This window comes from Apodemus sylvaticus, chromosome 22 (assembly GCF_947179515.1).
Source record: "Apodemus sylvaticus chromosome 22, mApoSyl1.1, whole genome shotgun sequence".
NCBI lineage: Eukaryota > Metazoa > Chordata > Mammalia > Rodentia > Muridae > Apodemus > Apodemus sylvaticus.
In genome coordinates this window covers 54,920,777-54,939,932 of record NC_067493.1, presented here as the reverse complement: position 1 = coordinate 54,939,932, position 19,156 = coordinate 54,920,777, and the positions used below count along the sequence as shown (strand labels likewise).

The 19,156-nt window shown below is 50.8% G+C and overlaps 1 protein-coding gene across 6 annotated transcripts in view; it reads left to right on the top strand.

Moving 5' to 3' along the window:
- Positions 1-19,156, top strand: part of Acacb (acetyl-CoA carboxylase beta) — a 112,726-nt gene that overhangs the window by 40,989 nt on the left and 52,581 nt on the right. For 5 of the 6 annotated variants that reach the window (XM_052169135.1, XM_052169137.1, XM_052169136.1 and 2 more), the window contains 13 exons: positions 357-495; positions 2,301-2,410; positions 2,563-2,644; positions 3,646-3,744; positions 6,520-6,629; positions 6,754-6,864; positions 9,997-10,206; positions 10,426-10,596; positions 12,511-12,672; positions 14,294-14,457; positions 16,598-16,748; positions 16,946-17,049; positions 18,333-18,414. In XM_052169135.1, coding sequence (XP_052025095.1) covers positions 357-495; positions 2,301-2,410; positions 2,563-2,644; positions 3,646-3,744; positions 6,520-6,629; positions 6,754-6,864; positions 9,997-10,206; positions 10,426-10,596; positions 12,511-12,672; positions 14,294-14,457; positions 16,598-16,748; positions 16,946-17,049; positions 18,333-18,414 — 1,695 coding nt within the window. Of the gene's footprint in view, positions 1-356; positions 496-2,300; positions 2,411-2,562; positions 2,645-3,645; positions 3,745-6,519; positions 6,630-6,753; positions 6,865-9,996; positions 10,207-10,425; positions 10,597-12,510; positions 12,673-14,293; positions 14,458-15,251; positions 15,586-16,597; positions 16,749-16,945; positions 17,050-18,332; positions 18,415-19,156 lie in introns of those variants that run through there. The other variant, XM_052169140.1, reaches the window with a different exon arrangement.

The window sequence follows — 19,156 nt, the reverse complement described above, 5'->3', positions numbered from 1 at the left end:
TATGTACATGTGTGCATGCATACAGATATAGTCTTAAATATTCATATACAAATAATATACATATATCTCCTGGAATTTGCTCTGTAGATCAGGCCAGCCTTGAACTCCCTGTCTCGAAAAACCAACAAACCAACCAACCAAACAAATAAATAAAAGAAATCTTAAGAAAAAGAAAAAAATCTATATAAACAAAGCAAAACCAAATCAAACCAAAACCAAATCAGCATTGACAATGCAGCAGAGGCGGAAGGGCTCTTGGACGTTCGGGTTTGGAGAGATCGTGATTTGTGCCCCAGCTCTGACACAGTGGCTCTGTGACACTGAGGAGGTGACTCAACTCATGGCGTCTCCCCCAGGTGCTCATCGCCAACAATGGCATAGCTGCGGTCAAGTGTATGCGCTCCATCCGCCGCTGGGCCTACGAGATGTTTCGCAATGAACGTGCCATCAGGTTCGTGGTCATGGTGACGCCCGAGGATCTCAAGGCCAACGCAGGTACCGAAACTTGACTGCTCAGCTCAACTCCATGCTGTCCCGGCTCGGCCAGCCCTCACCTCCCCCACCCTGCCCAGGCAGGTCCATCCTGGACCCCAGAGATATGGGATCTCTTTCACTGGCTCCAGTTTATGTGCTTTTTTGCGTGCGTGCGTGCGAGCATATCACCTTTTTTGTTTTTGTTTTTTCGATTTTTTGAATCAGGGATAGGTTCCCCATGGCATAGCAGCCCGTAGCCAGCAGGGGGCGCTCTCCTATGGGGCCTCTTGTCATATCACATTGGCGGTTTCCCTTGTGCTTTGGTTCCTGTTGGCTCCCGGCCTTGCTCTCTAAGTCTGGGTCCCTGTCTTGGGTTCTGGACCACTCTTCCTTTGGTCTCCCAGCAGGCTTAAGCTGTTGAATTGCTCCTCAAAGCACGCTCTGTGCCTCCCCTCCCCCACCTTCCTCTCCGCAGCCTCCAAGGCTTCTCAGGGAGAACCTAGTTTAGTTTCTTCCGGCCAGTTTGTGGCTGTATTTATCTTCTCCGACATAAAGTAAGAACCCAGAGAAGACAAGGCGGCTGCTGTCAGACTTGTTTCCTAGAATGTCTCCAGTGCCCGAAGCTCGGGACTTGACTGACGCTGGGGGGAGGCGTGGCCCTGCCTGACTTTCTTCTGTCTGGAGATTTCACCGCTGACCTTTTCAGGATTTGGGGGGATTCCAGTCTGATGTACCAACCTTCGACTTCGGATTGGGTCTGACTCTGTGGTGCAAACACTGCTTGGTGGCTGTCCCTCCTCATTCATCTTGGATGTATTTCTAAGGAAAGAAATCGGTCCGCATCTGTAATCAGGCCAAGACAGGAGAATCAAGCATTCGAGGCTAATCTGGATGCACAAATGCCATTTCCAAAAGAAAAGCAAACCAGTTAAAAAACGATAATCAGGGAGCAATTTCACCCAGAAGAGCTCATTAGGGGGTGGGATTTATGGAGAGTGAAGTGAACTTCCAGAGCCCACGGGAAGGACCAAGGGGGAGTTGTTTGTGATGCTGTGATTTCAAGGTTTTCCGGATATCCCTAGGAATTGGCATGGATTTAGCACTACCAATGTACCAATGTACCAAACTGGTTTTGTTTCTAAATACCTTTTGTTTGTTTGTTGTTTGTTTGTTTTCGAGACAGGGTTTCTCTGTGTAGCCCTGGTTGTCCTGGAACTCACTCTGTAGACCAGGCTGGCCTCAGACTCAGAAATCTGCCTGCCTCTGCCTCCCAAGTGCTGGGCTGAATGCTTTTTATGCACTTTTTGCACTCAATAAAAATATTGTGGGCTTGGGGATGTAGATCAGTCTGTAAGATACCCCAACAAGTATGGGGCCCTAGGTTCAAATCCTCATAACACACACACACACACACACACACACACACACACAAAACAGGCAAGGTGGCATCTGACTATAATTCCAATGCTTGGGAGGCAGAGGCAGGAAGCTCAGAAGTTTGAGGTCCATCCTCAGCTTCATAGAGTTGAGGCTAGCCTAGGCTGCAAGAGACCCAGTCTCCAAACCAACCTACAAACACTGAATTACTTAATGATAAAACATTAAGACAGACCTTAAGTAGGAATAATACCCATCCTGACCTTTTCCCTTTTATCTCAAAGCGTAGCCGCCGCCATACAATTAAAACTCTTATTTTCTTTCGATTTTGTGGACGATACCCACGGTCACTCGCAGTCCTCAGGGCTGTCCTCGAGGGCAGGACGTGTTGCACCTCACCGGTTCTTGCCTCTCCCCGTTTCTTCCCACCCTCTCTGCTTTCACTGCAGAGTACATCAAGATGGCCGATCAGTACGTTCCTGTCCCAGGAGGGCCCAATAACAACAACTACGCCAACGTCGAGCTGATCATAGACATTGCCAAGAGAATCCCCGTGCAGGTGATGATGGTTCATAGCTCCCAAGGGTGGCCACGGGGTGGGGCGGGATGGGGATGCCCCGTCCTACGGTTCCAGACAGCAGCGTGTCGGGAACAGTGCAGTGGCAAGCAGGGTGTGGGAAGATTGTTGTTCACGTCCCTCTGTGTTTGCAGGCCGTGTGGGCTGGCTGGGGCCACGCTTCGGAAAACCCCAAACTTCCAGAGCTGCTGTGCAAACACGGGATTGCCTTCCTAGGTAACGTGCTCCGCCCTCCGTAAGGTTGGGACCGTGCCCCTGCACAGTGTCTTTGCACAGGATCAGTTTGCTTCCTTGGGAGGAGCTAGTGAGCAGGGGCGGGAGACCCTGAGTGCGTGTTGCCTATGGCAACAGGAATCGATGTGGTTATTGCGGTGGATGTGGTGAGCAGCGCCCTGAGCTAAGGTTTCTGTTGGTAATAAGGTGCCATCATCCCGTGTCTGAGAGGGCTGTATCTTTTTTGGGCTGCTTTTTGCAGGACCAGAAACCCCTCACTTTCTCTTAGGTAAAATGACTCTGTCTGGCGGTGCCTGTGGCTTTGGGTATTTTCATTTGTGGACAAGTTAGACAGTTTGGTATGCACACAGGCAGTCCCTGTGTGCTCAGGATTCGGGCTCCAGGAGCACCCACAGATGTCGATGCCCCCTCTGTAAAACAGCATGGTCTTTGCAGGGGCTCTTTGTACCCGAGCCATCTCTAGTTACCTGTAATGTGGTTCAGCGCCCATGCTGGGTTCTATGGCGTCAAGGCAAGGGAGAGTAGTCTGAATAAGTTCTGTACAGTTAACACTCTTCCTGGTCTGTGGTCGCTGAATCCACCATGCTGGGTCATAGATCGAGAACTTGGTGAGGGACGCTGGTTGCACAGGCTGTCCCGGCACGTAGGGCAAGCTCTCGGGCAAGCTCTCTGCCGCAGGCTGGCTCCTTGAGCCCCTAGTGAGCCTCCTTCCTGCAGATGCTTGGTTCCTCCCACAGTGAGTCTGGCATCTGCCATCGAGCTCGGGTTTTGCTCGGATAAGGTCCAGGTCTAGATGCTGGAAGCAGACCTACATGGTAGCAGAGGAAACGTCCTCCCCCCTTCCCCCCTTCCCCCCCACCCCACGAGCGAGGGACAGCGGGCCTGAGAGCCTCCCTCCATCTCCTTGCTCTCCCGAGTCCCGGGTTGACACTCCTGCCTCTCAGTGGCTGACCCCCTTCCATTCTTCCTTCCTGCCACCCCAGGTCCCCCCAGTGAGGCCATGTGGGCCCTGGGAGACAAGATTGCCTCTACCATCGTAGCCCAGACATTGCAGATCCCAACCCTGCCCTGGAGCGGAAGCGGTAAGACTCCAGACCTTCAGGCTGATGGGAATGTGTATTTAAATTTTTTTTTTAATTAAAAATTTTAGACAAATAAGAATGTGACTACCTTGTGTTGGACTTAGAGCATGTACTGGTCGTGGTGGCTCATGGCTGTAATGTCAGCAATCAGGAGGCTCGGGCTGCACAGTGGGTCTCAGGCCAGCCGAGGGCTACGGTGTGAGAGCCTGGTTTAAATACTGCCACCACACACACACACACACACACACACACACACACACATACTCTAATACATGCACACATACTCTAACACACACACATGTACACACATTCACACTATCACATACACACTTTAACACTTGCACTAACATACACACATACACTAACATACACACTAACATACATACATTAACACACACTCTAACATCTACACTAACACACTATTTGCACTAACATTTTCACTAACACACACTACTTGCACTAACATACACAGTAACATACACATATACACTTGTACACACACTCTAACACACACATTCACACACACTCTCTAACACATGCACATACACACTCTAACACATGCACACACATTCTAACATACACATACTTACACATACATGTACACACATTCACACTATCACACACACTAACACTTGTACCAACAGACACTATTTGCACTAACATACACACTAACATGTGCTTGTGCGTGCACACATACATACGTATACTCTAACACTTGCACTAACACACGCTACTTGCACTAACATACACAGTAATACACACACACACACAGACACACACACACAAGAAGACAGAAGAGTCCTGCACACTCCTGTGCTGAACACTTACTGGCACTGTGGATGTCTCTTTCTCAGCCATTATTTTTAGGCAAATCCTTTAAAAAACTGGCTCTGGCTGGTGAGCTGGATCAGCAATAAAGCACCTGCCAGCTGTGGAGTTGGGTCCCAGACCCACAGAAAGCAGCATGCGTGTGTGCACTGCAGTCTCAGCGTGCACACTGCAGTCTCAGCACTCCCACGTGCACAGAGACAGGAAGCAGAGACAGGTGGATTGTCTGGAAGCCCAAGGGCCAGCCCTAGATATAAAACAAGTACTTTATGACTTCTTTTGTGGTAAGGGCCTTTTTTTTTTCTATCCCAGTAAATAGACTCTGGGCCATCTGAGAGGCCTGCATGCTGTTTCTCTTGGAGTATCTGTGGTCCTGGGGATGGAGCCCAGCCCCTTGCACGTGTGTGGCACACTGTACCCTGAGCTTTTTCCTGACCCTTTTGCATTTGGTTTTGAGATGGGCTGTAGTTTTTCAGGCTAGCTTAGACTCACCATCCTCCTGCCTCAGCCTCCAGAATAGCTGGATGACAGGCTCACACCCACCTCTGGGCCTGAGCCGAAGGTTATCGTGTGGATATGGTGTGATCTACTTCATCTATAACTTAGGCCATTACCTCATTTGTTTTAACTAGGTGCGATCTTAATCCTCTTGGGATGAACCCCCAAAGTAGAGCCTCTAGGGCAGATTAAAAGCAAACACAAAAAATGTCAAGGTTTTGCTACTTAGTGTGATAGTTTTCCTCTAAAGGGTGAAAAATTCCCAGTATGGAAAGTTAGTTAAATCTTCACATGGTTTTGGAAAGTGGGACCCGAGAAGTGGCCCCTAGGGCGGTTGGGGACGCTGTCCAGATGCAGACCCTCTTGCTCGGTGTGTTTTGTTTTAAAGATTTTTAAAGTTATTAGTGTGTGTGAGTGGGTATGTGCACATGTCTGTGTGAGTGTGTGAGTGTGTGTGTGGCATGTGTGTGCATGTGTGTAAATGTATGTCTGTGTGTGTGTTTGTTTATGTGTGTTCATGTGTCTGTGTGTGTCTCAGTGTGTGAGAATGTATGTCTTCATGTGTGCATGTGTCTATGTGTATGTATGTGTATGTGTCTGTATATATGAGTGTGTGTTTGTGTCTGTATCTGTGTGTGTGCATATGTCTGTATATGTGAGTGTGTGTATGTGTCTCTGTGTGTGCATGTTTCTGCATGTGTGAGTGTGTGTGTTTGTATGCATGTGTTGGTGTGTATGTGTGTGTGCATGTGTCTGTACATGAGTGTGTGTGTCTGTGTGCTTGTATCTGTATGTGTGAGTGTGTGTATGTGTCTTTGTGTGTACGTGTTTCTGCATGTGTGAGTGTGTGTGTTTGTATGCATGCATTGGTGTATATGTGTGTGTGCATGTGTCTGTACATGAGTGTGTGTGTCTGTGTGCTTGTGTTTGTATGTGTGTGTGTGTATGTGTCTCTGTGTGTGCTCACATGTTTCTGCATGTGTGAGTATGTGTGTTTGTGTGCATGTGTTGATGTGTATGTGTATGTGTGTGTGCATGTGTCTGTACATGAGTGTGTGTCTGTATGTGTGTATGTGTCTGTGTGTTGTGTGCACATTTCTGTATGTGTGAGTGTGTGTCTGTGTGTGCATGTATCTGCATGTGTAAGTTTGTGTCTGTGTGTGTGTCTGAGTGTGTGTCTGCGTGTGTGTGATGTGTGTAGTACCTGAGGAGACCACAGAGGCTGTCAGACTGTCTGGAGCTGGGGTTTGAGGCTGCTGGGAGCTGCCTGACTCGGGTACTGCAATGGGAACCCAGGTCCCCTGGAGGAGTGGCAAGTATGCATAACCCCGTCGATGTTTCTTAAGCATCGACTTAAGCATCATTCAGGGTCCTGAGACTCTTGGGTGTGGCCACTGGGCTGTGTTCCTGCTGTCCTGAGAAGGACACAACTCTCTTTGTCCCCCCCAGGTCTCACAGTGGAGTGGACAGGGGACAGCCGGCAGCAGGGCAAATGCATCAGCGTCCCAGAAGACGTTTACGAGCAAGGCTGTGTGAAGGATGTGGATGAAGGCTTGCAGGTAGCAGCAGATGTGCAGGCTCTGCGTGGTAACTGCAGGCCAGTGTGATGTAAGCTTCCCTCAGCCCTGGCGTTGGACTCGTCCCACCTTTAAAGTGGTCTGTCTGTCTGTCCTTCTTCCTCAGGCAGCAGAAAAAGTAGGATTTCCTTTGATGATCAAAGCCTCCGAAGGTGGAGGAGGCAAAGGAATCCGCAAGGCTGAGAGTGCAGAGGACTTCCCGATGCTCTTCCGACAAGTGAGCGCTGCCTGGTGCCTTCCCTGTCTTTGGGATTGCTTCCGTCCATTCTCTGGTGGTGGCTTTGATTAGCAGCATCCCCCAAAGCCAGGACCACATTTGCAGGGGCTGGGTTTATAGCTGGTTTTTGTTGTTTGTTTGTTTGCTGTGTGTGTGTGTGTGTGTGTGAGTTTGAGTATGTATGTGCATGCACTGTAGTGAGAGTTTTAGTTTCTTTAAAAAGCACAGAAATAGGCTGGGCAGCTGTGGCTCATGCCTTTAATCCCAGCACTTGGGAGGCAGAGACAGGAAGATTTCTGAGTTCGAGGCCAGCCTGGTCTATAGAGTGAGTTCTAGGTCAGCCAGGGCTATACAGAGAAACCCTGTCTCAAAAACCAAAAAAACAAATCAAAACAAAAACCCACAGAAATATTCTAAGAGCATGTTTTCATTTTACTCTCAGGTGTGGGGTATGGGGTTGCTTCAGCCTGTCCGTGATTTGCCTCATGTGGAGGTGTGGTTTTGCTGGCTGCAGATCATTTTTGCGATTGTGTGACACTGGGAATTCTGGGAACTTTTCAGAGGGTCTGTAAATGTTACCCCAGAGGGTCATTGTTTGTTTGTTGACTTTCATTAAGTAGTGGAGCACTAGTTGGGTGCAAAGAAGAAACAAGAAGAAGAAATCGGGTGTCCTGACAGTGAAGCTCAAACTTGCCCGAAGGACCTCGATGCCCCTGATCAGCAGGAAGCAGTCTAACAATGATGCTGGTCACCCCCTTTCTGACCCCGACTCTATTCAGGGGTCTCTTTCTCTCTTACCTTGTGTTAGGGGTTGGAAGGGTGGAGACGGGGAAGAAAGAAGAACCGCACAGAAGCCAAGCTCCCGGACACCTCAGCTGCCGCTCCTCCTGGAGACAGGCTCACGAACTGTTTTTGCGGCTGTGCACGCTAGGCTGGTTGCCTATGAACATGAGGACTTCCAGGTGTCCTCCTGTCCTGGGGTGCTGGGGTTACAGACAAGTGCGCTACTGCTTATGTGGGTTCTGGGATTTGAACTCAGACCCCACACCACTGAGCCACCTCCCCAGCTCTTTTTTCCTTTTTCTTTTTCTGGCAGTGGTGCTGGAGTGGGGCACGAGGTCTCTCACCTTCTAGGCCTGCTCTCTGCCGGGGAATCGCACACCCACCTTGTGGTGTCTTCTGAAGCTGATGGGCACATCACTGCTCACAAGCCCACAGCGCCTGCTACCTTTGCAGCCTCTCTTCAGGGGGGCGGGTCTGCGCCTTAGGGTGTCTCTGGGAACTCACTCTGTAGACCAGGCTGGCTCTGCCTGGAGTTGTTTTAAAGTGTCTAGATGCTCAGTTTTCCTGTTGGCGTGACCTCTGTGTTTACTTTGCTTTCCTCTGCGAATACCTTTGACAGGCAATGCCCTCATGCCTGGTGCTTCCAGGCCGCAGGCCCGTAAGAGATGGTGCATGTTTGACTTGTGCTGATCAGCCTTCTTTTTCCAGTGAGGGGAGCAGGAGACAACTCGCGGGTGCTAAGCTATACCAGTGAGCTACAGCTCAACCTTCAGCGTCCCATCCCCCTTCTCCAGCCCCCTCCCACCTCCATGCTTGGGAGAAGGGTTTTATGTTGCTTAAGATAACTGCGACTCTTTTTTTTCCCCTTAAGTTTTATTTTATGTGTAGGGGTGTCTTAGGGTTTTACAGCTGTGAACAGGCATCATGACCAAGGCAGCTCTTAGAAGGACAACATTTAATTGGGGCTGGCTTACAGGTTCAGAGTTCAGTCCATTATCATCCAGGCAGGAACATGGCAGCATCCAGGCAGGCATGGTGCAGGAGGAGCTGAGAGTTCTACATCTTCATCTGAAGGCTGCTAGGAGAAGACTGGCTTCCAGGCAGCTAGGATGAGGGTCTTAAAGCCCACGCCCACAATGACACACCCACTCCAATGAGGCCACACCCACTTCAAAGAAGCTACACCCACTCCAACTAGACCACACCTCCTCCAGCAAGGCCACACTTTTAAATAGTGCCACTCCCTGGGCCGAGCATATACAAACTATCGCAAGGGGTGTTTTGTGTGCCAGTCCATCTGTACCACGTGTCTGCCTGGTGCCCACAGAGGCCAGCAGAGGGCCTGGGACTGGAGTTAGAAGCATGAGTACAGTCTGTACTAGTGCGCAGAGCCCAAGGCCAGCTAGAGTTACAGTGACACTCTGACAGCAGCAGCAGCTCACTGGAGAGGGACTTAGTAAAGTCCTGACAACACACTTTGAGAATTTTCTAGAAAGCGTTCCCCATGGCTGAGCTCTGGGCACGGGTGAGTGATGTATCCTGACAGCAGCTCCTCTGCCACACTGTGCCAGCTCAGCTGAGAAGAACTTCAGGAAGAACGTCTAGAAAACTTTGAGCTGCAGCAGGGCTGGTGCCCATCCCTCTCCACCCCATGCGCTTTTTATCTAATGAAGTGTTCTGTGTGCTGCAGAATGTGTGGAAGGAAAGTAGCCTGCGTGCGTACCCCACCCCTCTGTGGGTCTGTATTGACAGATAAAGCTGTATATGTTTAAGCTGTTCAGTGTGACGTTCCGTCCTGCATATATTCTCTGGGGTGATTCTCGCGGCCAAGTCGGTCACCTCGTGTGCTTATGTGTGTTTTTGAAGAGTGATGAGATTTATTTGAGCAGATTTCAAGTGCACAGTACATTAATTATCGACACCACACAGCTACACACCCAGAAAACTAAACTCAGCGGGGTTCTGTTGATTGTGTTTGCTGGGTAGCTCAGCCTGGTCTTGAACTTTCTGTATAGCTAAAGCTAGGCTTGTATTCCGCATGTAGCCCAGGCTGGCCCTAAACTTAGAATAGTCTTCCTGCTTTAGTCTCTTGGGTGCTGAGATTTCAGGAACCGAACAGGGTATGAACACCGTATGTCACATGGCGGTGGGGAATGGTGCCCTGTTTTACAGTGTTTGACTTTAAAATGATGAGAAAGTATACCACGTGTCTGTTGGAATTAAAATGAAACTGGAGAAGGAGTGGCGCATAGCGGTAGCCCCTGCCCACATCACCGCCATTGTTTAACTTCCAGAAGCTTCCAGAGCTGGATCCTCTGTGATCCGACACCACCCGTGCCTCCCCGACAGGTGCAGAGTGAGATCCCAGGTTCCCCGATCTTTCTCATGAAGCTGGCCCAGAACGCTCGGCACCTAGAGGTCCAGGTCCTGGCGGATCAGTATGGAAACGCTGTGTCCCTGTTCGGACGAGACTGCTCCATCCAGAGGCGGCACCAGAAGATCATCGAGGAGGCTCCGGCCACCATCGCAGCTCCTGCCGTGTTTGAGTTCATGGAACAGGTGCCTTTGGCGAGTGGGCTTGGGGCAGCTCCGCAGAGCTCGGCAGAGCTCGCTACAGCCATGGCGGCTGGAAGGTGGTGATCTCAGCATTGCACAGATGTGTCTGGTCACCAGTCACGGAGGATTCCCACGTGGCAGGTCCTCGGTGTGCCCCGGGGAGGGGACAGGTGCTGACATTCATAATGACCCGAGAGAGCTGCTTGGCCTCTGTCTCTGCAGTGTGCCGTCCTCCTGGCCAAGACCGTGGGTTATGTGAGCGCGGGGACTGTGGAGTACCTATACAGCCAGGATGGCAGCTTCCACTTCCTGGAGCTGAATCCACGCCTGCAGGTGGAGCATCCGTGCACGGAAATGATCGCAGATGTCAACCTGCCCGCTGCTCAGTTGCAGGTGAGAACCTGAGAAATGGGCGGTGCTCTCCAACTCTAAACTCGGGGGGGCGTGGCTTCCCTAACTCTAAACCCGGGGGGCGGGGCTTCCCTAACAGCTTTTTACAGAAAAGGAGGAAGATTTCCTTTCTCTCTTTTCTTTTCTTTTCTTTTCTTTTCTTTTCTTTTCTTTTCTTTTCTTTTCTTTTTTCTTTTCTTTCTTTTCTTTTTTTCTTTTCTTTTCTTTTCATTTCTCTTCTCTTCTTTTCTTCCTTCCTTCCTTTCTTTTTCGAGACAGGGTTTCTCTGTATAGCCCTGGCTGTCCTGGAACTCACTGTAGACCAGGCTGGCCTCAAACTCAGAAATCCGCCTGCCTCTACCTCCAAAGTGCTGGGATTATAGGCGTGCGCCCCCACCACCCGGCATAAGATTTCCTTTTTCACTCGGTTTTGGTCACATCATGTTTCCCAGGGAGAATTGGGGTTTGAAGGGATTTGTTTTATTAAGTTTTAAAGGCTAGAGCGCAAGGATCGGACTGATGAGAGAGCATTAGATCAGACACATGGGCCAACAGGCAGGACCCAGTAGGGAATGACAGGAACCAAATGGTCTGTGGGAGCATTTGACTACTAAGAGGGTCCCCAGGCAGAGCAAGTTCTCCCTGGTGAGGGACCCCAGACAGCTGTTCCCACCCCAGGCCTCGCTGTATTACAGGTGAACAGTAGCTGAGGCTCTGGCTTTGGGAAGGTGGCTGGGAGATGAGCCTGTGGCCTGTGTGGCCCGACCTCTGTGGAGGGGCAGAGAGGGTTATGAACCAACAGGTGGGGCTGAACCTTGCGGCCGCCCCTCCCCCCAATGTGGCTGTGTAAAGGATCCAGGTGATCTGCCACAGTGTCAGGGTTGTAGCCCACAGGAGTTTAATGGATTCAGATCCAACCCAGATGCCCAGTCCCCTAGCCTGTCACCTGCAGTCTCATATCTGGAACATTCCCCAGTCTCTTCCTTTACGGTCTTAATACCGACCTTTTTGGGGGTGCTCATTGTGGGACCCCAGGGCCTCATGTGAGACTGGTGATATATATTTTTTAAGACATTGACTTATTTACGCTTGCATGTGGGAATGTGAGCTTGTCATGTCACGTGTGTCATGTGGCTGAACACTTGTGTCATGTGAATGTGAGCATGTGTGTGTGTATGTGTGTGTGTGACTGTGAGGATGTGTGTCATGTGCAAATGTGAGCCTGTGTGTTGTATGTGAATGTTGGCAAATGTGTTGTGTGTGACTGTGACTTCGAGTATGTCATGCCATGTCAGAAGATGTGAGTAGGATCTCTCCTTCCCCCACGTGGGCCCTGAGAACTGAACTCAGGTCGTCAGGCTTGGCAGCAGTCACCTCGATCTGCTGAGCCATCTCACTGGCCCAAAATCGGTATTTTGAGCGTTCAGTCTGGATGTCAGTTTGGTTCTCTTCCTGGTTCAATCCACACTAAGCATTTTTGCAGAAAATTCCCTTTGAGAGGCTGAATTCCACCACGTGCTTGCGTGGAGGCTGCGGCACACCTGGCTTTTCTTGTTGCTTTCATGAAGCCTCTCTGACCATCCCACCGGCCTGTGGCTTCTCTCCATAGGCTAGCCTCAGACTTAATGGTGGGGCTTCTCCTGGCATGAGGCTCCACACGCAAGTCAAGTCTTCCCTTGTGCCTGCCCCCCAGGCTATCCCAGTGTGGTCTGGAGCTTGTGATCCTCCTGCCTCAGCTTTCTGACTGGACAGTTGACTTTCCTCTCCCGTCCCACTGCACACAGCCCTGTGTAGATGTTATGGGCTCAGTATATCTGGAAGTGTTGACTGAGCCTCCTCTTCTTCACGTCCGTGTTTCTTTCCACGTCTCAGGGCCAGGATCCTAGCACACTGACCTTAGGATATTTTTTTCCTTAGATCGCCATGGGCGTGCCCCTGCACAGGCTGAAGGACATACGGCTTCTGTATGGAGAGTCTCCCTGGGGGGTCACCCCCATTCCTTTTGAGACCCCTTTGAGCCCTCCCATTCCCCGGGGCCACGTCATTGCGGCCAGGATCACCAGTGAGAACCCAGACGAGGCAAGTGTGGGTCCCCTGTGTCCGCCAACCGCAGACTCAGGGCAAAGGCTGGGCCCTGGTCTTTGGTGTGGGTATACAGGCTCCCAGAATTCTCAGTTATACCCAAGCAACTTGGGGTAGAAGCTATCAGTCATGGCTTTGGGTTCCAGCAAGCCCGTCACACAGCCCCTCACTCCCATGACCTCACTGGGTGGTGGGCATGTTCCAGCCTGCTGGCGCCAGGTAAGCCATTCCTGACTCCACACGGGTCCCATCTTTGGCGTGTGTAGCCAAATTCGAAGCTCGATTCTGGGGTTTCTGTGCTTTTTGCTATAGTGTCCTATCTTTTAGGGAGCCTCTTGAGGCTTGTTCTTCCTGGGGTCTTAAAACAGTTTGGCTTGCTTCATTGCTTTCATACCTCTGACCCTGCATTGTTCTGGGTCTCACCAGTCTCCTCTGGTTTCTGTGTGTGTGTGTGTGTGTTATGAATACACTGTCCCTGTCTTCAGACACCCCGGAAGAGGGCATCGTATCCTATTACAGATGGTTTTGAGCCACCATGTAGTTGCTGGGATTTGAACTCAGGACCTCTGGAAGAACAGTGTGCTTAACCACTGAGCCATCTCTCCAGACCTTTGTGTTTTATTTTTTAATTAAAGGTTTTGTGTGTGTGTGTGTGTGTGTGTGTGTGTGTGTTTGACAAGGTCTTTCTATAATAACTCTGGCCTCAGACTCACAGAGATCTGCCTGATTCTGCCTCCTCAGTGCTGGGGTTAAAGGCGTGTGCCACCACACCCAGCTTCAAAGTATTTTTAACTGGGCCTGCTAGTCGGGAGTCATGATATTTCCATTTACGTCTGTCACCGTGTAATGTTAAAATCTTGCCATGTTCAAGGAATGTAGGCAAGCCCCCATTTTTCTTGTTCAGATTTTTGGCTGCAAATCAAACCCCAGCTGTGACAGACAGCAGGGTGGGTGTTCAGCCCCATCCCAGCACAATGCTGCCACTTTTAAAAACTACATCTTTTTAATATTTATTGTCTGTGTGCATGGGAACCACAATGAGCACATAGAGGTCAGAAGACAACTTGTGAGTGCTTTTCTACTACAATCTGTCTTCCACTTTTTACACACACACACACACACACACACACATGCGCACTCACGCGCATGCATGCCTCTGCCTCCTGAGTGCTAGTATTAAAGACCTAGGTGCTACCGTACCTAGCTTACTTAAAATTTATATATATATATATATATATTCTGTTTTATGCATATGAGTGTTTTGCCTGCATGCATGTGTGTGCACCCTACGTGGGCCGGGTACCTGAGGAGACTGAAAGAGGGTTTCAGATCTTCTGAAACTGGAGTCACATATGTTTACAAGCAGCCATGTTGGTACTGGGAACCAAACCCAGGGTCCTGGCAGGAGCAGGCAGCAGTCCTAACCACTGAGCATCCTTTCCTCTCTTCGCTTGCCTTTTTATCAATGAGAATGTCCAGTCTATGAGTGTTGTGGGGATTGAACCCAGGTCCTTCATCCTGCGCACAAGTCCGTGCTGTTTGCGGACTGGGCTGTCTCCCTAACCACGTGCTCACGGAAATGGCTTCTGTTACTCTTTTTCCTCTGTCTGGGCTCCAGGGTTTTAAGCCGAGCTCCGGGACAGTGCAGGAGCTGAACTTCCGCAGCAACAAGAACGTGTGGGGTTACTTCAGCGTGGCCGCTGCCGGGGGCTTGCACGAGTTCGCTGATTCCCAGTTTGGGCACTGCTTCTCCTGGGGCGAGAACCGTGAAGAGGCCATTTCGTCAGTATCTCCCGTTCCCTTCCCTTCCTTTTCCCTTCCCTCCAACCCTGCTCCCCAGTTTTAGGAAACATTCACAAATTTCACCTGATCACCTGAATTTGACCCCAGATTCCACAAGGGAGCTAGAGGTACATGTAGCCCTCCCCCCACTCACACATACACAAATGTGTGTACACACACACAGACTCCTCTGACCTATATATACTTGCAATGGTGTGCATACACCTGCACACATACACACACACACACACACACACTCCTCTGACCCACACATTTGCATGCACCTGCACACAGACACACACATACTCCTCTGATCCACACATTTGCATGCACCTGCACACACACACACACATATACACACACACATACACTCCTTAGACCCACACATTTACACACACACACACACACACACACTCCTCTGATCCACACATTTGCATGCACCTGCACACACACACACACACACACACACACTCCTCTGACCAACACATTTGCATGCACCTGCACACACACACACACGCACACACATACACCCCTCAGACCCACACATTTACACACACACACACACAAATCCTCCCTTGTGCATCACTTACCATTTTAAATGCTGAAGTTCAAGAACAGGTCTCTTCCTCTGTTGGAGCCTGCTGTGAAGAGCAGGGGGTCGACCAAGGCTACTGGGTCTTGAGCATGCAAGAGGGCTGACTTCACTGAGACCCTAGACCATCGGAAGGTGTCTAAAGGGTGCCCAGTACTCACTCAGGAGACAGAAGGGCACCTTTAACACCCCATAAGTAGTTTCCACACCATCGTCACTCCAAGACCCAGTTTCTTCTGGGGACCCTGCTGCTCCCTGCTCTCCACCCCAAGCTTGTGATGTCGCCGGTGATCCCTGCTTAGCCAGATCCTGTCACAGTTACAGAAGATTGAGAAATTGACATTAACCAGATACTCCCCTTGTCTCTCCTCTTAACATCTCCCATCTCCACAGGGGCCTAGGAAGGCAAAACCCACTTCCTGTTGTAATTAAACATCCTGTGCAGCCAGCTAACCACTCTTCAGAGCATAAGGCCTCCAAAGGCACCGGGAGTATTTCACTTAAAAAGCGTTACACTCTGGTCTGGCTGTTTAACCGTGAGCTAATTTAGTTGAGTTTGACAGTCTCTGTGGTGGCGCCCCTCGGTCGGCTTAGGCTAATTCATTTCAATCATGTTTTGTGGCAGACTGAGGTCCTCTGAGCCGGTTGGGGGAGACTTACAGCAAATGAGACTTAGTTAACGGGAGGAATTGGACCCAGCGTGCTCCAGCGAGGCTCAGACTGTGGCGCTGTCTGCAGCTGCTGCAGCTGCTGCAGACTTAGAGACTTCTGCTTTTACCGCTGTCAGAGTCTAGCAGAGGAAAGCGCTTGCCGGACTCCACGATTGGCTCCCTGCTCAGCGCTACAGTCAAGCCATCTGTGACAGCTGCTTTGGTCTTCCTGAGTCACCTAGTCGCATCACGTACAGATTCAGGTCCTGAGACCGAGCTGCGACCAGTTGACACACCTTCATTTGACCTCGCTGCATCTTTTTAATTTTCCCAATGTTTAAACATAACTGTGACTGCCTTTGCCCATAGCGGCTCTTCACCCACGGGGGCGCTGTCACGGCTTGGAGCGCCCTCTTCAGGAGTATACCTCATCCTGACGCCTTTCCCCAAAGGCATTCGCTGTGGGCCTACAGCCATGCAGTCTATGTGGTGCTGAGCCTGGGGTAACAGACACACTTGGACAGAGCAGCCAGGGGGCGAGAAGTGATTTTTATGAGACAGAAGATGTGAATAAACCAAGGGGAGATAGAACTTGCTCTCAGTCATAGAGGCCCCACCCCTCCCTGTGAATCATTACATTTCAGGATGATCTAAACTCTGGGCTGCGACTGCGTTATATAGAGCATCATTTTTTAAACCCTCAAGTACTGCAGGTGACAGGGTTATCACCCCATTTTTTTGGATGAGGTATCTGAGGCCCCGGGTTGGTTAAGTTACTCAAGTAAGGTCAATCAGCCACTTCACACGACTCCTGTGCTCTCAGATGCTCTGAGAAATGTATCACAAACTTCCTAGGAACTTGTGGGTAAGTGTGGAAACCAGTCCTGTGTCTCTCCAGGAACATGGTGGTGGCTTTGAAGGAGCTGTCCATCCGGGGTGACTTCCGGACCACTGTGGAATATCTCGTCAACCTTCTGGAGACGGAGAGCTTCCAGAACAATGATATCGACACGGGGTGGCTGGACCACCTCATCGCTCAGCGGGTGCAGGTGAGAGGCGGTGGTGGCGCACGCCTTTAATCCCAGCGCTTGGGAGGCAGAGGCAGGTGGATTTCTTCTGCTTTGCCTCTCGGCCCCTCCCCCCAGCGCGGGGGCGGGGCAGGGGGCGGGGCGGGGCGGGGCGGGAGCGGGGCGGGAGCGGAGATCCATGCTTCCTGCAGGTACTGAGACCCGGGAGTCTTTCTTAGGCAGAGAAGCCGGACATCATGCTCGGGGTGGTGTGTGGGGCCTTGAACGTGGCAGACGCGATGTTCAGAACCTGCATGACGGAATTCTTGCACTCCCTGGAAAGGTAGGGCGGACAGGACAGGTCTCTCCTCCCCCTCCTGTGGTGTGTGGGCAGCGTGGGCGGCAGCGTGGGGCTTCTGTTGTTGCTGTTGTTATGTAGCCCATACTGGCATCAAAATTGATCCTCCTGCCTCAGCCTCCTGAGTGCGGGTATCATACTCATGTGCCACCATGACAGGTGGTGGGCTTTGAGCTGGGATGCCTCTCCCGTGCCCCCCGCCCCCCGTGGTTGAGGGTGGGGGAGGGTGAAGCTGGCGAGGTGGATTCTGCCTGGATCGTCGTTTGGCAGGACTGTCCTATGCATTGTAGGGTGACAGCAGAATTTATGTCTCCTGCCTGATAGAGGCCAAGGGGGGCTCCTCTCCGAGTGTCCCAGCAATAGGAACAAATCTCCCTCTCTTGAGAAGTGCGGTGACAAATGGAAGACAAAATGTCCCCACAAAAAAGCATGAAAGGAAAACCAGTAGTGGCCGCTTATCACCTTTGGTTGGCAGCCCATGTGCTAGAGGGTAGCAGGCCACAGACTGGCATCTTCACCTCATTTGTAAATACACAGAGTATAGTCATGATTTAGTTATTTTTACTTTGTATTTGCATATATGCCTGTGTGAGGGTGTTGGGTTCCCGGAACTGGAGTTATAGACAATTCTGAAATGCATCCGGTGCTCTTGACTGTTGGCCCATCTCTGCAGCTCTGATCCCACATATATTTTTATTGAAATAGTTTGTGTTTGTTTTCCAAGCTAAGGCACCCTCCTGCCTCACCCTCCCCAGTGCCCGGTTTAATGACACACACCATCACCCCTGACTTTCATGTAGGCTTCCAGAAGAATATTTGAAGCCATTTAAAATGATCCACTCTTCAGTAAGCCATAGTCCACGTCCAGGTCTCACTGTCTATTCGGGTTTTTATAGCACAGTACCACAGAGCAGGGGCTTGTAAACAGCAGGAGACATTGCTTACAGTTCTGGCGGTCGGGACATCCAGGGCCATGGTCTGGGTCAATCCAGTAGGCACCCGTTCCTCTCTGGGGTCTGTGTCCCACACTTTTAATAAGACTCGGCTCCATCTGGTTTGCCGATGCCCAGGAGTGCTAAAGCCAGCTGATAGACGACTGGGCCGATGCTGGGGGTAGGGCCCAGGGCTTGGCACACAGGGGTGCCTGGTCTGCCATGGAGTTCCTCCCCACCCTCCTGAAGGCCATGGAAGATGTCACTGAGCCCAAGGGAGTGCTGTGGGGACCTCTGCTCCTTCCCGGCCTGACGCAGGCATGGCCTTTCCTTCAGGGGCCAGGTCCTCCCGGCTGATTCGCTACTGAACATTGTGGATGTCGAGTTGATTTACGGAGGCATCAAGTATGTTCTCAAGGTAAAGGCCGGTGCGTCTCAGAAACTCCCGGTGTTCTGAGCCCCATGGGAGTGTGTTTCATTTCTTCTGTGAACCTGGAGTGGAGTGGGGTCTGAGCAGTGCGTCCCTCAGGAGTCGCTGTGTATTCCACGGCCTCGGATCCTGGACAGTCTGAGTACAGAAGAGGAATCTTGAGTGGAACCGAAAGAATGCTGGCTTTTATCTGAAATCGTTTGTGTATGTGTGATATAATACATGTGTGTGTTATGAAGATACATGCTTGGGGGTAAGAAGTGAGCATCACTGCGAATGCCTCCCTCCTGGGCAGAGCGCTCACTGCGCATGCCTCCCTCCAATGGCCCAGGTCTCTAGTAAGCTATAGTCCATGTTCAAGTGTCTCTATTCAGGTTTTTATAGCTAAATGCCATAGAGCAGGGTCTTGTCAGCGGCAGAAGGCATTGCTCACAGTCCGGAGGCTGGGGCATTCAGGGTCATGGCATGAAGCAATTCAGTATCTTCTGAGGGCCCATGTCCTGGTCTCTAGTGGGTGCCTTCCTTTGCTGTGTCTTCATGTGGCAGAGAAGGGCAAGGGAGCTCTTTGAAGTTCCTTTAAAAATTTTAAATTGAAGCCAGGCGGTGATGGTGCACGCCTTTAATCCCAGCGCTTGGGAGGCAGAGGCAGGTGGATCTCTGTGAGTTCAAAAGGCAGCCTGGTCTACATAGGGAGTTCCGGAACAGCCAGGGTGACACAGAAAAACCCTGT